This window comes from Carex rostrata, chromosome 4, assembly GCF_964058835.1.
Source record: "Carex rostrata chromosome 4, lpCarRost1.2, whole genome shotgun sequence".
Classification (NCBI taxonomy): Eukaryota; Viridiplantae; Streptophyta; class Magnoliopsida; order Poales; family Cyperaceae; genus Carex; species Carex rostrata.
In genome coordinates this window covers 12,333,182-12,352,550 of record NC_135921.1, presented here as the reverse complement: position 1 = coordinate 12,352,550, position 19,369 = coordinate 12,333,182, and the positions used below count along the sequence as shown (strand labels likewise).

The 19,369-nt window shown below is 32.0% G+C and overlaps 1 protein-coding gene across 1 annotated transcript; it reads left to right on the top strand.

The window, feature by feature from the left end:
* Window positions 1–143: 143 nt before the first annotated feature.
* Window positions 144–3,867, top strand: LOC144553414 (uncharacterized). The gene is made up of 6 exons (XM_078301560.1): window positions 144–557; window positions 929–1,022; window positions 1,182–1,252; window positions 1,345–1,401; window positions 1,607–1,900; window positions 3,601–3,867. Exons 1-6 carry the CDS (start codon window positions 423–425, stop codon window positions 3,673–3,675), a joined length of 726 nt encoding a protein of 241 aa, XP_078157686.1. The 5' UTR covers window positions 144–422; the 3' UTR covers window positions 3,676–3,867.
* The last annotated feature ends 15,502 nt before the right edge of the window (window positions 3,868–19,369 follow it).

The following is a 19,369-nucleotide window of genomic DNA, read 5'->3' as shown; positions in this document are numbered from 1 at the left end:
TTCATGCAGCGCAGTAGTCTGTTTTTGCTCTATCGTCGGTGCGCTGCATGATACAAAGACTGCTCTGCCAATACATTTATCCATTAGAATGGCGCTATCTTCTTTCGGATCCCAGTAACGCATTGCCACCAACCTCTCCAGTCTCCAGTAGTACAACTAAAAACAGAAAAAGAAATATAGAAAAAAAATTCGAAAAGAAACTCAAATAAGGAGGAAAGAAATTGTTTCTGGAGGCTTCCTAGGAAGGAGTAGAGACCATTAAACTCTCTCTCTCTCTCTCTCTTCTCTCGAAACAACCGTGGGTTTGCGTTGCGTGTGAAAGTTTGTTGAATCCCATATCCCACGGCTATATTGCTTTAATCTATTAACAATCTAAAAAAGGTGGTTTCTTCTCCGTTTTATGGTGGCTTGTCTGGACGGTGATGACCACCGCAGAGGAGAAGAGCGTGGGAGGTGGCGACGCTGCTGCCGGAGCCGTCGATTTGTATGCTGTCCTTGGGCTAAAGAAGGAGTGCACAGAAGCTGACCTTAAAATTGCGTACAAGAAGCTAGCTTTGGTATGGTATTTTGTTCTGATTCGATTTTAAATTTTCTCTGTTTTAGTCATGGTTTTCACACCTGGGACAAATTCAATTTTTCAATGAGTTTATTTGGGATTTGGTTTATTTGGTTTGAAATTATACTGACTAATTTGATCAATTGTTAACCCCAAGGTATAATTTGAGAGGTCAATGTCAATGTTAGAATACCTTGCAAAAAATGTTTGCCTTCTGGTTCTCTGCTTGGTTGTGGGAAGAATTCTTTATTCTACAATCTTTTAATCCATTTTTTACAGAGTAGGTTTACAGCTCACCTAATTATTTTCACACTAAGTACCAAAAATAATAATTTTTGTACTTCAATTTTTTTTTTTTTTAATTAATGGCAGAAATGGCATCCTGATAGATGCACAGCCTCAGGAAACTCCAGATGCATTGAAGAAGCCAAGGAGAGATTCCAGCAAATCCAAGGCGCCTACTCGGGTTTGTTTATTATTTTTAATCCCTCAGATATTTGGACTGTATTTACAAAATAACCATAGATTTGTCTATAATCAATTGGTTACTGCAGTTTTAAAACATAAAAAAAAATTAAATTGACATAAAAGATAATCATTTTGTGGCTTTGGAGTGCATGTGCAGTGCTGTCAGATTCCAACAAGAGATTCCTGTACGATGTTGGAGCCTACGACAGTGATGATGAGGATCATGATGTATGTCTCAAATTGCATAAATATTAACATCAATTGATTTTTAATTAGGTTAATCTTGTGAACTGCTAATTATTGTCTTTTTTTTTTTTCAGGCAATGGGAGATTTCCTTGGGGAAATGGCTCAAATGATGAGTCAAATAAAGCCCAGTGTACGAACCTATTACCTTTTTTCATGTCAATTTCATTCTAAATGTGGTCCTATGTACTAATTTCTCACAATGTAAGTAGAAAGAAAGAAAAATACGATTGAATGCATCCTTTTCAATTAAATGCAAAACTTGTGGTGTTATCTGATCTGAAACTTTCGTTGAATTGATTTGATTTAAGATGCATTCTTCACCGACTGATGTACAGGACAAAAACAAGCAAGAGAGCTTTGAGGACTTGCAACAGCTGTTTGTGGACATGTTTCAGACTGATCTGGATTCGGGATTTTGCGGGACCCAGACGAAATTTGATATGGCCGGATCGTCATCCTCGTCATCATCGTCTTCTTCACCACCACCACCATCATTTTCATCGTCATTTTCATTTCAATTTTGTAATGAGGGCGTGAACGGGAATAACAAGAGGAGCTGCTCGGATATGAACCAGGCGAAGTCGGGTTTTGAGATGCCGAGCTCAGTCACAGGCACCTTTTGTTTTGGGGTTAGTCCATTTGAACTCTGTTATGGTCCTCTAAGGTAGACAAGCATAGTGATAAATTTTGTCGGAGGTTGCTAAATTTGAACCACACGTCATGGATTGGTCTGTTCCCTTGTATCACTTAAAACTTCTTTTTTCCCCAGTCAAAAGACTGATAAAAGTGTTGCATTTTATTTTGTTTTGCACATTTATGCATTTCCCTAGAGTCCGGCTACCATGACATTGGTAGTATTTCAGCTTAAACCAGCTTCAAAACTTATCGAATTGGCTTCAAATGACGAATCAAAACTGTTCCAACCGATCTACTTCATGACTGATGCTTAAACACGCATAATTTATAATTTTTTGAAGTTATTTAGGATCAAGTCAAGCATTCAAATGTGGGAGTTTTACAAGTTATTTAATGCATTCATTTCATTATTTTTTTACTGCTTGATTTGGTATTAAAATAATTCAAAAAAATATTAATTTTGCATGTAAACCCATCACTCAAAAAATAGATCGGTTTGGATTTGTCCTTTAAAGCTGATTCGATAAGTTTTGGAGATGGTGGCAAATATCACTGATATCATGGTAGCCGGATTTTGCCCATTTCAATTAGAATCGTCCGCTGCTCTTTATATATATTCGTTTTGCCCCTTTTAGTTCCTACTTTTTGTGGCTGTGTTCTTGTTGCAATTTTTACCCGAATTTGAACCAACCAACATTATTGCCAAATTCTGGCTCGACATGTTGCAATTCGTGGAATATTTCACAGATCTCTGTCTTTTTGGCTGCATCCATAGGATTTCACTTTGGCACATGATACTAGGCTGTTATTTGTTATGATACCCTATCTAAAGATGCATTTGAGGGATCAGGTTCTCTCCAGTAGTGCATAAATGATTGGCTGGTTCCTGGTAGATCTGGCATTGTCTATTTCAGATTACACAGTTTAGATCACACTCAACATGTTGCCATTGAAGTCCAGTGGAACGGCCAGGCAGGAGACAGAATTACTGTCATGCTCTATATGGACCAGCTGATATGAAATGGGTGGCTCAGATCTTGAAGGGACCATCCAATAAAGTCAGTTTTTGGGAGGGACCAGTATTGAGAGCTCTCCATCCCAGACCTTTTTGGGGGGGATTTCATGTATACCCCTAAAAATCTCGAAATTATGTATTTCCCTCAATAAATGTCAGTCTTTAATGCGTTACATGTAAATAAATGAACCATTTGGGCTCGGAAAACAGCCAATTAGAAGTTTATCTCAAACATGCTACGTATTTTTTTTATTTTTTAAATTATTGGTAAATGGGTACTTTATATAAAATTAGTTTTAGTAAGGGCAATAAATACATAATTTTGAGATTTTTGGAGGACATACATGAAATTTCTCCAACTTATTTTGTCTTTAATGGAACAGAATACCTTTTCAGTGTGATTTATTTGAACTGATCTGATACCAGCAATCTGACCTTTCGCCTTGCAGCACCACCTCTCTTTATCAAATTACTGGTGGACCCTATTGTTATGCACTAATAAGGATCTCTTTTCTGAAATTGGGTTGTGGGGACTGCTCAATTTCATTTCTAATGAAACTTAAAAATGTCAATTGATCTCTTTTCTGAAATTGGGTTGTGGGAACTGCTCAATTTCATTTCTAATGAAACTTAAAATTGTCAATTGTTCTTGCTAATTTTTTGTTTTTTAAATTACAGGCTAGTGGTATTGGGGATTCCAACGGAAGAAATCGATGCAATAGCAAGCAAAGGAGCGGCATGAAACAACGATGAAAGAGATCTAATTAGATAATCCTAGGCATAATTCTAACTTCTCAATTGTATTTTAATCAATCTCCCTGTTTCTCTCTCTTCTTTTTATTTTTTTTCTTTAATTCGTTATTTTAGATTTATCATTTATGTAATGCTTCTCAGGATTGGAATAGGCTGTCTGATTGCTCTAGTGTTATTCTGTTGCTGTGTATCTATTCAGTTTCTGTGTGCTGATTTGGGTTGCATTTGATTGGGTCTGTCCAACTTTTGGAAAGCAGAAGGATTACCAATTTCATTCATTTGTTGGTGCATGAACCAACAATGTACCAAAGAATCTCATTTGGTGTGCTATAACTTTCACCAGTGGGGTCTATCTCTTTCGATAGGGATCCCTCTCCATTTGCAGGAAATAATTGGTTGTATCATGTTTGTGTCAGATCCAGCCGTGCAATTCACATGTTGACATCCAGTTGGGTCTGACATAGTCACATAAGTGATGGTACATATTCTGATATTCCCCGCAAGACTCTATTAAATGACAACAAAAAAAAAAAAAATACAGGAATTTCTTTAGAAAGAATCATGCATTTCCCGGGAAGGGAATGATTTTTTTTTTTTTTCGAAAAAAATAGATGGAACCGACACCTGAAACGGATTGGGTAGCAGCAGGGATAAAATGGTACCATTCACACCCCTAAACCGTACTAATGGTGCGATTTCACGGAAGCGTATCTCTGCGGAGTTTTTCTGTGCGGAGCTTTTAATCTGGTCCGTTTATTTCGAATCGAACGGACCAGATCAGATCTTGCCTGAATTTAAAAAAAAAAAAATTTGCGGAACTTTTAATCCGGTCCGTCCGATCCGAAACGAACGGACCAGATTAAAAGCTCCGCACGGAAAAACTCCGCAGAGGATATCATTTCGCGATTTCACTAGGTGCAACTTCTATCAATGATGCAGATTAAGTTCCATATTGACCATTGATTTGTCCAAAAATTGCTGAAACTAATCCATTAATACAATTTTATCCGTTTGTCCTTACTGAAACTGCACCACCTTTCATCCATTGTTAAAAAAAAACAATTAATTTTTTAACCGAGGATTTTGATTTTTTAATTTCTAAAAAAAGTAACTACTATGATTTTATATAATGATTTAGAATTGATCCGTGCAATTGTCCCATTTCTCTACAAATGGAGAGGATTTCTAGCCTAGTGGTTCATCAAATTGATTATGCCAAATCATATCCACCAATTACCAGAAAAAAATGATTTCGTTTTTTTCATTGATTGGAGGCAAAATTGGTGGGACCCATCTGCAGTATTATCATCTTCTAGTAGTTCCTCCAAGTTGGCAATTTGTAGTATGTCATAATGTCATGTCATTGTAAATGGTGGTCTGAAAAGGTACATGTTCCTTTCTCCATTAAACGACCAAAAGTAACATCTTGGACTAATGAAGCAACTAGCCATCGAATTTGGGACTATTTCATTCATGTTTGTAGAACTTTTAAGATTTATTCACATGTAAGATAATAAATAAAAGTTTTTATTGGCTTGTGGAATTTGTCTTGTCGCCTTCGCTTCTAGGAGCAGTTGTTTTGACGGAGAGTGCTTCGCGAATGAGGAACGACAGTATGATAACCTCACTCGTGTTCTTGACAAATTGATTTAAATTGAAGATGACAATATGAGATAATTTGGGGAAGGGGATGGTGAGTGCTGTTACCTAACTCGTTCATTCGACAACGCAAGAGAGAGGAATTCATATCACATTATCACCTACAGTTATCGCACTGTTTGCGTTTGAATTTGGTCCGTTCGTTCATTGTATATTGACACAAAACATAAAGGGCTCTGTCCGTTACAGGTTTGGACTGAATTGATCCGAATTTTTATCGAACATTTTGGATTCAAACATGTGGTAATGCAGAGGATCCAGACTCAATGTGAGAGGCGAACTAACTTTACAGCGTTACCAGATTTGAAAATAATAACTTTACAGTTTACAGCGTTACCAGATTAAAATTCCTCTCTTTGATGCTTATCCCCATCCTCATCCTCAGTACTATAATAGCACGCAAATTTTTTTAGAATCCAAAACAAAATCTCAGCCACTGATCAAAACACATTTTAATTTCAGCCTTTAATAAATGATTTTGATTTTATACATATATTTCATGTTGTCAAGCGTGTAGAAATCTAAATTTAATTAACAACGTATCCACTACATGAAAAGATACATAGAAAAACACAGGTAACCACGCGTTTTCCTTTCTTTTCTCCACGCGACCACGCGGTTTCCTCCTTCCGACGCTTCATTTCAAATTTGTTTAAATTCTGACTTTGAAACTAAAGGTAATTTTAGCAAAAGATACCACTACCTTACCTACCGCTAACTGGGCTACATGCTCTGGACCTATGGTGCTATTTTTTTTTTCTTTACCATTTTTCTATTTGATATTCTCCATTTCAACACCTCCATTTATTAATTTTTTTCATCATGTTTATTTCCTATTATTTTCCAATTATATTATTTTTGAGTCCCTGGTGTCCTTTTATTATTTTTCTTGATAAATGGCAAATGTTTGTTAGCTTTCAAGTTTTATTCTGACACATGCAAATTTTTCTTATAAAATTTAAGAATAAGACGAACAAAATTACTGATCAATGTGAATCAGTTTTTTTTATTTAGATCTCAGAAATAAGAAATTTTTTAAAGATGCCCAGCAGACATGTGATATTTTTCAATTTATATCCGAAAAGTATGGAACAAAAACTAATAATCAATGTGAAGTAGTTTTTTCTTAATGCTATAATATCTTTCAAATTGTAAGCTCTATCAAATTAACCCGTCTTCTATGTCACGATTTAAATTCAAGGAGAGAATTGAAAAAAAAAAAAAACATTACACATGTGAGTTATTAACAAAACACTCATACAAATTTCCTAATAAGATGATTCAATTTAATACTCCACAGCTTTAGTAAGACAACAGATTCAGCCTGTACCGTAATTCAGATTTTACCAGAAACCAAACTATTTTAGATCTTTTGAATTTATATATATTCACATATCCACTCTGTCAATATCTTCATCAATTTTAACTCCTCAAGAATGCCGAGATGTATCTTCATAGAGTTTGCTTTTCACATACTGTTTATTTTCTACCTTTAATTTCCTTAATATGCACATACACTTATAATTTTCTCCACAAATAATATAGTATTAAGCTCTAAAGTTATCGTTTGCTTATTATTGATGAACACATAATGAAAAAATTAATTAAAAATTAGTCACATTAAAAAAAGTGCTGAAAATAATATTTCAATATATCTCTGTTGCAACGCACGGACACTTGACTAGTATGTTAAAAAAGAAAGGAGGAAATCTATAAATAAAAAGGGATGTAAATATATTGGAGACACTAGTAGAGCTTAGCTAACCGATAAAGTTTTGAGTTTACAGCGGGCTATACAGCATGTTAGTATCCTTTGCGTTGTGTAAGGCCCTGTTCGGTCTCCAATTGGGAATGGGTATGGGCATAGAAAGGGCCTGTTCGGTGCGCTACTGTGCGCGTGGGAAAAAAAAAATCACTCAGACTGAATTTTTTTTTTCCCACGAGCACAGTAAAAATCAGTTCAATTACCATGCCCATTCCCCAGCCCATTTAAATGCCGAACAGGCCCGAATTGAACTGAAAAGAACTGTTTCCGTGAGAAAAAAAAATTCAGTCGAAAAAAGTAACGCGGCCGAACATGGCCTAATTATGTATTCAATTAAAATTAAAAACTAAGAAAACTAATTCCACGTGCAGTCCCTTTGTCTCCCTGCGTTTGGTCCAGGCTTCGTACGAACTACGAAGGAATCAGGATGGCCTGATGGAACCGAATTTGTGCAGATTAAGTACATACCAAAGACTTCCACCGACATCGGACCGCTATCCACTCCCCGTTGTCTCTTATCTTCTTTAATCCGCAGACCTTATATTTTATATATTGGTGTAAACGGATCGGATAGTAGTAAAATTGTAGTAAAATTGTATCAGTATCCGTTTTTATTTTACGGATCAGATATGAATCAAATATCTATTTTTTTTGTAACAACGAATACTATTTTTTTTATAATATATATCAAACCAATGATATATTATATTATTCAAATATGAATAATTAAAATTGAAATCATATTCGTATAAAAATTTATACGGATATTTAGATAACTGATATATGTATGAAATTTTTAGATACGAATATGGTACGAACGGATAATATCCGATCTGCTTGCACCCTTGATTTCACGTAAGGAGGAAACTTAGCATAGAATATGGCTCGAGCCCATGACATCGTTTCAGTAGCCCAGGTCCAGGCCCAGGCCCAGCTGCTGGTCCCTAACTGGGCCGTCAGATAAGAATTGCCATCTCTCTGATTTAGCGAGGCAAAAATGTTTTGGGTTTGAACAAAGAGTGAGTCTATGGTACTATGCATATTACGATTTGTTACTGTGCTACGGCTCTATTTTCGAGTTTTCAAATCCTAACGGTCGATCCGAACCGTTCATCTTGTTCTCCATATTAATATGTGTTTGGAGACCAAATTTTACATTTTTTGAAATTTTTTTACTATTTTTTTAGATTTATTGAAAATCACTGTTTTTGGATGGTCCAGAATTTTCAGATCAAGTGATTTTCTAAATATCTAAAAAAATAGTAAATTTTTTTCAAAAAATGTAAAATTTGGTCTCCAAACACATATTAATATGGAGAACAAGATGAATGGTTCGGATCGACCGTTAGGATTTGAAAACTCAAATATAGAGCCGTAACATGGTAACAACCCGTGATATGCATAGTACCATAGACTCACTCTTGAACCAATACTACAACCATACAAAGTTACCAACTCATTTTATCTAAATTTAATTTCTCCTCTATCAACATGAAATATTTTTTACTTGGAAAATTGGGCCTGATTTGTGCAATTGTCAGCCCAAGGTAACCAATTATGGGCCTAACGGTTTGCAACGAGTTGAATTCAAGTGAGCTAATTTAAATTCTGGTTTGAATTAATTACAAGTTAAACATCGAGTTAAGCTTGAACTGAAAATTAACCGAGTTATCGAACTCGAGCTATTCCGAATCAATCAAACTCTACATCGTGAGTAACTTGTCCATTAAATTTGGAGGTAATTCAGATCAATCAAGTGTAGGGCTGTCAAAAAAGCTTGCGGCTCGTGGCTCGCTCGGTAATGGACCGAGCTGTTAATGAGCCAGCTCGGCTCAGGCTCGGGTCAAACTAAACGAGCTGAGCCAGGGGTCAGCTCGGCTCGTTAAGCTACAGTGGATTTAGGGTTTAGTCATGTATAATTTTAAGTTCAGTCTCATTTTCAAAGGCGTAATTATTCAAAATTGATGTATTTTCGGTTTGGGAAGAAATGATATGGGCTTTAGTTGCTTGAAGATGTGTCTATTGGACAATTTCTTAAATTTTTTGAATGAACTTTCTTATCTTTTTTATTTTTGAATTTGTATAATAGCAGCCCAATAAAGCCCAGCGAGCCAGCTCGTCAGCTCGCGAGCTAGCTCGGGCTGGCTTGTCACAAGCTGAGCCAGAGATTTTGGCTCTGGTGACCTAGGTCCAGCTCGCTCGGTCCAGGCTCGGGCCAAAATAAACGAGCCGAGTTAAGGCCCAGCTCGATTCGAGCCAGCTCGTTTACAGCCCTAATCAAGTGGCAATCAATTAATTTTGGAGCTAATTCAAACCAACCAAGCAACAATCATATTTAAAATGGTACCTCCTGACTTCAGTGACCTGTTAGCATCACATTGAAAATCCAACAAGCGTGCCCTGTAAATGTGGAAAAAGTTTGTGGATTGACGATATTATAAGTCTATAACCATGCATTGTTGCTCCAATGCAGATTAAATGATGGAGAGAGACCGGAGGAGAGATTTGAGAACCGGTGCGGTGAGACTTGAATGAATTATATATGTATGAGAGTTCTAAATTTAGAGGTAATTAATGCTCAGTGAGTCTCACTACCCATAACTTCTATAATTTTAAAGAATTGAATAGAGTGTTTGTTAGTTTCTTTACGTCAAATGTGATTTGGTTGTGGACTAAACAGTGAAATAAGGGCTATAAGTCTCACTTATTCTTTTCAATGTGATTTAATTGAGTCAGATTAATATAGAATAAGCCGATCTTTAGACTAACTTAACTTGATCTAAACTAAATCACCTCTCCGGTAATTTAATTTTATTGGATATGAGGCCTAACTTTTCATTATTTTTTATTATTTTCAATCACTTTAAATTTTTAAAGAATGTAAAATAAGCAATTAATTTTGATTCATTTAAGCATAAAGAAACTTATAACTTTATCAATTATAAAATCAGCATTTAAAAAAAAATAGGTTAACCTTTTAAACTAACAAAATATACAATCTAAAAAATAAGGATACGGTTTGACCACTATTCGATCCGTATCCGACTGTTTACACCCCTAAGGAGTTTAGATCCGTTATAATTTTTCCGATACGGATACGGATACGGATCGGATATTGAGCGCTATGGATATGGATCAGATATCAGATGGATATGGATATTAGATCTAATATTTTCATAATAAGTTTGTTGATTACAAAACATATATCATATTATTAAAACATTAGTCACTAATCATACCAAATTATTAACATTTAATTTTTTCATTCATAAATTAGATCTAATATTTTTCATAATAAGTTTGTGGATTACAAAACATATTTTATATTATTAAAATATGTGTCACTTACCATATCATAGTGTTATATTATTCACCAAAATATATATATGCATATACAGTTTAATAAATCATTAGCATGAATATGTGATTTAATAAATTATCAACATTAGTTTAGGAATGTAAACAGTCATAGTTTATGAGTTACTCTTTTCCTGTGTTTTTCTCCCCTTGTTTTCTTTCTAGTCTTTCAAGAAGACGCAACCTGTTTATCTTATTATCTGTTGAATGGTATTTATTTTGTTTTATCCACATATTACTCTTGACCATTATTTTAAGTAACACGCAAAAATTGTGGTCTTTTTTCAACAATTTCTTTAAGAAAACAAGTTCAAATTAAATACAAATATACATTTCGTTATTGACCGGGCTGCCAAAACCAGTTGGCACTTTTTGTACTAAATTCTTTGTTTTACAAGGTCTTAAATTCGTTATGAATTTGACTTGGAAATATATATAATTTAACCTGATAATTTCGCCTTGGTGTGTTATGCTGCGAAAGTATAAATTTCTTAGTAATTCAAAAATTTATATTAATCCACGTTTGTGGAACATATGGAGCTCTTGTCAATTATCATTTCACTAATTATAAATCTATGATTTACAATATGCTTAATTATTAATAATGATCACAAATACATTGCTCCATGTTTTGAGCAAAGATATTAACAGTGTCGTTTGGACTTCATATAGTTTATAGACAATAAAATCAAAGATATTAACATATGGAGCTCTTGTCAATAAAATCAAAATATATATATATATATATATATATATATATATATATATATATATATATTCGCTGCATAAATTAAAAACAACGACACTGACAATATATACCCTCCCGTGTTTTACCTTTTGCATTATAAGAGATTATACATAATAGTGAGCCACTAACCATAAATGATAGATAGCATAGGAAACAAAAATAAATTAAAAACATACTATATATTTTTTAATAATTAATATACAAATATTATCCATGGGCCTAGTAGATAATGTGTTGCTTGTTAACTAACGCACTCCAATCATTTGATAAAAACAAATTAGTTCTTTTATTATATTATTTTGGTCCTTGAGTCCATTTAAAGGGTTGGAAACTTGGAATCAACCGAAATAGTTTAGTTGAACAATATTAATAACATTTTTTAAATTAAAGTAAAAAAAAATATAAACATATTGTCTGCCTTATAGTTTGATTGTGTATCAAGTTTCATATAATTGAAATGTGGTTTGATATTTATCAAATATTATTAAATATGAACTGCTGGAAATTTTAAGTCATTTTATAAATGTCAAAACTTGTACCAAAGTTTTTCATTTTTTACGTGTATGATATGCTATGAATCATAGCCTATGATGTATATATTAGTCGGATTTTCAAATTTTAATTACTTTTTACTAAGGTTCTAAATAACGATTATAGTGTTATAGCTTTTAAGGTCCAAGAAAGTTATAACGCAACCATTGTTATCTATTTAGAATCATTATAAAAGAAAAGCGGTTAATAGCGTTATAGCTTTTGAGGTTCAAAAAAATCATAGCGCAACTATTGCTATCTATTTAGAATCATTATAAAAGAAAAACGGTTAATAGTGTTATAACTTTTGAGGTCCGAAAAAACTACAGCTAGCTATTTAGAACCTTACTTTTTTACTTTTGCAAAGATTATAAAGTAATTATCTATCAAAGAATCCATCCTTAAATATGATAAGGAATTACAACAAATACCCAAGAAAACAGAAAATTGAATCAAGAAAAAGAGGTAGATTTTCCTTTTTTTTTTTATCTCTAAAAAAAAGAAGTAGTGCAAGCTAGGTATAGGTCTTTTTGTTAATCATGGGACTAAAGCAATTGTTCAGTAGAGGGGAAAAATATTTTTTGTTTCTTTTCTATTGCCAGTTGTTTATTTTGTTGTTTTCTAGTTCTATCCTTTTTAGAACTAGTTGGGGCGGCTAATTAACTATATAATATTATCTAAACCATTATAGATATGATTTTGTTAATCTTTTCTAAAATGCTATTCTAGTTAGATATATTATATTATCTAAACAATTATAGATGAATCATACCCATTTGTCAAAAACATCTAATAAAATGAGGTGAAGAGTCAACATTCTTATGTGGGTAGTTTTGCTAACATATGATAATATAAGATATATAAAGCTCCATAATGTACACCTAAAATAATATAAAGTAATTAGAAAATAGCAGGGAAAGCACCTTCAATCATTAAATTAGTGGCGTAATCAGTTGGTACAACTGATGATGCACCAAATATTAATTAGGAGCAGCTAATCAAAATTTTTTTTTTTGGCCTTTTTCTACCAAAATAAAACATTTTTCTCCATTACGTAATAGATCACACGAGAAACTTTGCAATTTCAGGATAGAAGCTAGTGTAAATTCCAATTATGATGTGAAGGCACAAGAAAAAAAATGTTCTTATATCCATATGTATTGCTATCCTGATATAATATAGGAAGACCTCATTTTTTTTTTTTTTTTCAAATTAGATGTATACAAATTTGGAGGATCAGGAATTCAGGATTGACGCATCTTACATAATATGACTCGCATGATATATTTGAAGGATTTTTTTTTTTAAATAACACCAATTTAAATATTTTAAGATAACAAGTAGTATTAATTTGTTTTTTATAAAAAACAGCTTCACCAATCCGCAGAATCAGTGGAGGCACAAACATATTTTCTCTGTGGATCGGTGGAGCTATTTACTATTGATTTATGTGGTCAGATTGTATAGATAGGTCATACGCTGGATCAGTACATCAAATGTCTTTGTGCCTCCACCGATCCATTAATAGTGCTCATTTCGTTAAAATTATTAAATTTAATTCTATTTAAAAGAATATCTAACTGAAGTGTTAAAAAGTTGATACCATTTGAGGCTAATGACCATTACATTAAATTTCTTGTAGAATCCAAATTAATAGTGCTCGTTTCGTTAAAATTATTAAATTTAGTTCTATTTAAAAAAAAACCTATTTGAAGTGTTAAAAAGTTGATACCATTTGAGACTAATGACCATTACATCAAGTTTCTTTTCTTTTCTTAATTGGTTGGCAACTATATATTTTTTCTTTCATTTTTACTCTCCAATTTAGTAAGCAACAAACAAAGTATGGATCCTTCTTTTTATAATTAGAGATAAATGAAAATAAATAATAATTGTGATTGCTACAAATTTATATTTAATTCACATTTAAAATAAATAAGGTTGACACGTTAGACAACATGGCGTGTGTCTATTGATGAAGGAATTATAAATGTTCTCATCCTTGGCAACAAATAGGTAGCTTATATAGCGCTCTCAATGAGAAACCATTTTTTTTTTTTAAGTAAAGATTGGAGATCAAGCTATCTAACTATTTAATACCCATGCTATTACAATAAATGATTTCTTCCATTCGGATTTCGAACTCATGACCTCTTATATAGAGACCATGTGCATTTACCACTAAACTAAAGACTGATTCTCATCTTTTTTTGTTTTGTTTTTGACTAATGAGTTCTAATATCTTTCTCTTTTCTTTATAATCTAGTCGATTGAAATAGATATAATGCAAAACATGTAGTGTGTTATATTATTTTTTGTATTTTGTATATGTAATTTATTTAATTGATGTAATGATGTGTTTAAGGTGTTGTTCTAAATTTGAAATTTTTCATAATATTTTGAAAACTAAACTGCTGTGATATGAAGACAACATACAATCTATAGGACCAGTAAATATAATAGGTTAGGACAACATTTTTATGATAGAACATAATTGTATAATTATTTCAAACAGAAAGAATATTTTTTGTAATAGTTTCTAAAAAGAGATGGCAAAAAAAAACATATATCTTTTAGATTAGTAAGAAAATTAAAGAAAATAAAAATTTAATATGTAAATATACCTTCATATGAAGATCACGTTTAAGAATTTGGATAGACTGTTTGAACTTTAAAATAAAAATATCAGAGACAAACTGATAGTCTCACTCATTATAAATATTTAACAACGAAGCGATTGCAAAGAAAAAAGTGAATTCATTCTCGTACTATGACAAGTAAATGGAGTCTGTGTCCCCTTAGATACCTGAGGTGCAGTTGAAAAAAATGGATGGTCTAGATTAATCTCAGCTGGATTAAACTCAATTTGGTGTCTGTTAAGCCGTAGGGGGTCTTCTTTGAATTTCGTGCCAAGTGAAATGAACGGTCTGAATTAATTTACCACTTGCACCTCAGGTACATGGGATGATACGGATTCGAGTAAATGTTGAAAAAAAAACACACACACACATGGATATAAGTGGATCATGGCACATGAAAAACCGTTCGCCATTGAGAGGGCACTAAACCTTGGACTAATCATCAGTTAGGACAATAAATAAATATGTCATTCAAAGGTATATTCCTTTTTTAAACCAGCTTAGGCAGGATCAGAAATTAGCGGCTTTTATTGAACTTTAAAGTCATCTAAAGTTCATGTTTTCCTTTAAGAGTTTATCTTAGCGTCCACTAAATTTTGTCGATTCAATGTTTATTTTTTAATATTTTATTTTTCAATTTTAGAATACCTCTCTGCAGGTGTGGGACCTAGCAGACTCTCAGGTGGCACCTTGAAATGGAGAGCAGGAGGATTAATTGCTATGCTTAATTAGGTTAAAATTGCATCATAGGTGAGATTAGATACTTGAACATTTACTGTGTAAGTTAAATGTTTCATGAATCAATGGATAGCTGACTTTAATTTATTTTCTTTTTCATGCACTACCTTGGAAGAATTGTGGTTTTTGGATGCTGTAATTCCATTAAAAGATTGTCTTCTATTGGAATTAATCAGAGGAGTCATTCTTTGGGTGGTATAGTTAGAAAGAAATTGTGTATGTTTTAATGATACCATACCTATCTTAGCTAAGGTTTTAGGGACAAAAATTCTTTCTTTAACATTTTTTTGGTGTCAATCAAGTAGAGATAACTCTTTCTTAAAATTATCAATTATTTTTTCCTCTGATGTCAAGGGTCTACCAGATCAGTTCCTGGCAGAGGAGGAGGAAGCTGTGTCATTGCTCCTGTCCATGGTAGCAATGGAGGAAGAGGGTCAAGTATCTGCTCGTGCCACACAGGAGCTTGTTGCGGGAGCTGGCAATACAGGTCCAACGTCTGAAAGCGCCCTAAGCAGTGAAGATGCTCACTCTATGGACTGGAGTGATTTAGATAACTAGTTTCTAAGTATTTTAGTTATGCTCTTTTGTTGTTCGAATGATATACAGTTTATCTTGTGTTTTTTGCTCATCTGACTTTTGTGTAGGTTATGTTGTAAGAAAAACAGATGTAAGAACATGTGCTTGTGTTTAGGTATCCTCCTTGAACAAAGGCGGATCTTAAGTCAGTCAATCAAAAGGTGGCTAAGTCATCTCTATGATTTTAAAATATTAGTTATATATATTAAGATTTAATTAAATTTTATTTTCTTAGAACATTTTATATAGTCAAGTTCCCCTCATAAATAAACACATGTTAACTAAATATATTTTAATTTTTAACCCCTCCCTATTAATATTTTCTAGTTATGTCCTTGTCTTTGGGTATCTTGGTAGGTACTGTCATGGTTTCAGTAATAAAATCGGTGAAAAAAATCCACTTTTCTTCGGAAAAAAAAAAGATGTTTCATGAATCATGATAATGAAACGAGCTTAAATGTAAGAACAAGTAATTGTTTATTGGACAAATATATTTTGTCAATCATATAATGTTCAAAATTTACATAAAAAATTGAATTAAAAAATAACTGGCGTGTTATACGAACCTCACATCCTTGATCGTCATTTCTTCTAGATGATCGTGGTAAAAATACAAGTCAGATATATAGGGATCAATTTTTTTTTATATAATATTAATAATATGATATTTTGTGTAAATATAATAACATTTGGTTAACAAATATGCATTACTTACAGATATATAGTTATTTTTTTTTGTTAATAACACTTTTTTTTTTATTAAATATAATTTTGCATTTGTAAATTTTAAACTGCTAGACGGTTTAATTTCTCTATTTAATAATTACATAATTCTAGAGTGAGGCTATGGTACTTTGCATAGCACAGATTGGTCTGTACTATGGATCAATTTCTACGTTTCAAAGTTCAATTAGTTGATCTAAACTGTTCAACATGATCTCCATATGAACATGTACTTTGTGGATTAGATTTTACATACTTATAGTTTATTTTACTTTTTTTTTTTAAATAGGTAGAAAATCACTTGGTTGTGGGTTAAAGTTATGATGGAATAAGTTGGTTATTTCAAGTTAAGATGACTTAGATATTTTTATTTGGTTGTGAGTTAAAGTTATGATGGAATAAATTTAATCTTAATCTTAATCCATATATTTTGTCTTATGTATTTGATAACAATTAGCAAGCTTTATTAATTACAACAACAACAATAATAATAATAATAATAATAATAATAATAATAATAATAATAATAATAACAATGACGACCACGATGTTGATGATGATGATGTTGACAAAAATAATGATTATAATAATGATGCTAACATTAATAATAATGTGGAATGAGTGATTTTCCAGACGTGTTACTTATGACGACATTAGTAATTTTCTATTTCATAAAACTTTATTCATATTTAACAGCATAAAATTGCAGGGGTAAGGCTAAGGTGCTATGGGTTGCATAGCGACCTACGGTGCTACGGCTTAATATTCGAGTTTTTAAAATTCAAACGGTTGATCCGAGCCGTTCATCTTGTTCTCCATATTAATATGTATTTGGAGACCAAATTTTACATTTTTTTAAGATTTTTTACTATTTTTTTAGATAGGTAAAAAATCAAATATCAGAATGGTGCAGAATTTTTTAGATCAACTGATTTTCTACCCATCTAAAAAAATAATAAATTTTTTAAAAAAAATGTAAAATTTGGTCTCCAAACACATATTAATATGGAGAACAAGATGAACAGTTCGGATCGACTGTTTGAATTTTGAAAACTCAAATATTGAGCCGTAGCACCGTAGGTCTCTATGCAACCCATAGCACCTTAGCCTTACCCTATAACAGAATAAAATACTCATCCCATAACTTATGTCATAACTAAAGATAAAATTGATCTAAAATTTTAGACCATTTAAAAATAGTGGTTGTCTCTATTTGGAAAACAGACTAAATATTTCTCTATTAGATAAAAAGACTACAATATGAATGGCTCTGGTTTCCTTTTACATATCATATTATCAGTGACTGTAATTCAGCGCACATGAAGCCGTTCCAAATACGACTCTTTGGAGGGTTTCAATTTTCAACCACGAAGTTATATTTTAGACAATAAATAATTAAGAGAAATGTTCAAGTTCTCCAACCCATATACCCGAGCGCGTTCCTCAATTAGTTTAACAAAAAACATTTTTCAATTTTGTTTCACTTCCATTTTTAGTGTTCATATTCAAGTTTTTAAAGTTTTATTTATAACATTTAAAAATGCTATTCACAAGCATTTAAACTTCTATACGCAAGTAATAAAATTTTAAATCTGTGTAGTTTTAATTCCCAACTACTTTTGTCTTCAAGCCAAAAAATGAAAGATTATTTTTACTCACTATTTTTTAATTTTCTCTGATCATTCTCACATATTTTTTCAACAATCTGTGATGAATTTTATGAATCTAAAAATACGAGTGTTTTCTACTCGATTTTCTCTTTCAAATGAGATCCATGAATAAATATCTTTGAGTTATTTTGAAATTGCAAAATTCATCACAGATTATCGAAAAAATGGACGAGAATGATAAAAAAAAATCGTAGGTGAAAAAAATCTTTCATTTTTTAGCTTGAATTCAAAAATAGTTAGAAGTTATATCTACACATATTTAGAATTTAGTTGCTTGTAGATAGAGGTTTAAATACTTGTGAGTAGCATTTTAAAATGTTAGAAACAAAACTTTAAAAGATCGAATATGGATGCTGAAAATAAAAGTTATACATTAAATAGTTGAGGGACTCGCTTGGAGATTTATTTGGAGTGCAATTATCGGGCTCCAATAATTAAATATGCCATTCGAGAAGTATATTCCATTTTAGTCCAGCCTGGACAGGATCACAAATTAGCGGCTTTTATTGAACTTTAAAAGACATTCGATTTAAAGTTCGTATCTTCCTTGTAAGTTTATCTAAATCCTATTCATCTACTGCTGTCTATTTTTTAATATCTAAAATTTAAATTTTAGCTAGTTAGATGTTAGTAATACTAGTTAAATATTAAGAACGGAAATTAATATGTTCATAATTTGCAAAAAAAAATTACAATTTAAAAGGTGACGTTATATTAGACAATTGTGATGGGAAAAAAAAATAAGGTTTGTCGGATCTGTCGGGATAATTTTTTGAGATATCAACAAATATACCGTTTTCACTACCATATTTGATTAATAAATATACATTACTTATAAATATATATCCCTCTTCTGTTAATAACATAAGTTTTTTTATTTAGTTTTATTCTTAAAATTTTAAATCCAAGGCTCCTATGGTATTAAGTATTAACGTATTCTATTATTTTATGAGGTTGACTTGGGTGAGTTATGGAGTAAAACGCGCTTGTACTTCACGTCATATTTTTATTTTGAAAATCTAAACAATCGATTTGAACCTTCTAACATGTTATCAATATTGAAATGTGCTTGGAGACTAAATTTTACATGTTTTGAAATTTTTTTACTATATATATTAAGCCATTTTGAAACTGTTGTTTTACTGTGAACAGTAAAAAACAGTAAAAATTTCTAGACTATCGGATCAGTAATTTTCAAAGTGGCTTTATAAATAGTAAAAAAATTCAAAAATAAAATAAAATTCGGTCTCAAAGCACATTTCAATATGGAGATCGTGTTGAGCAGCTC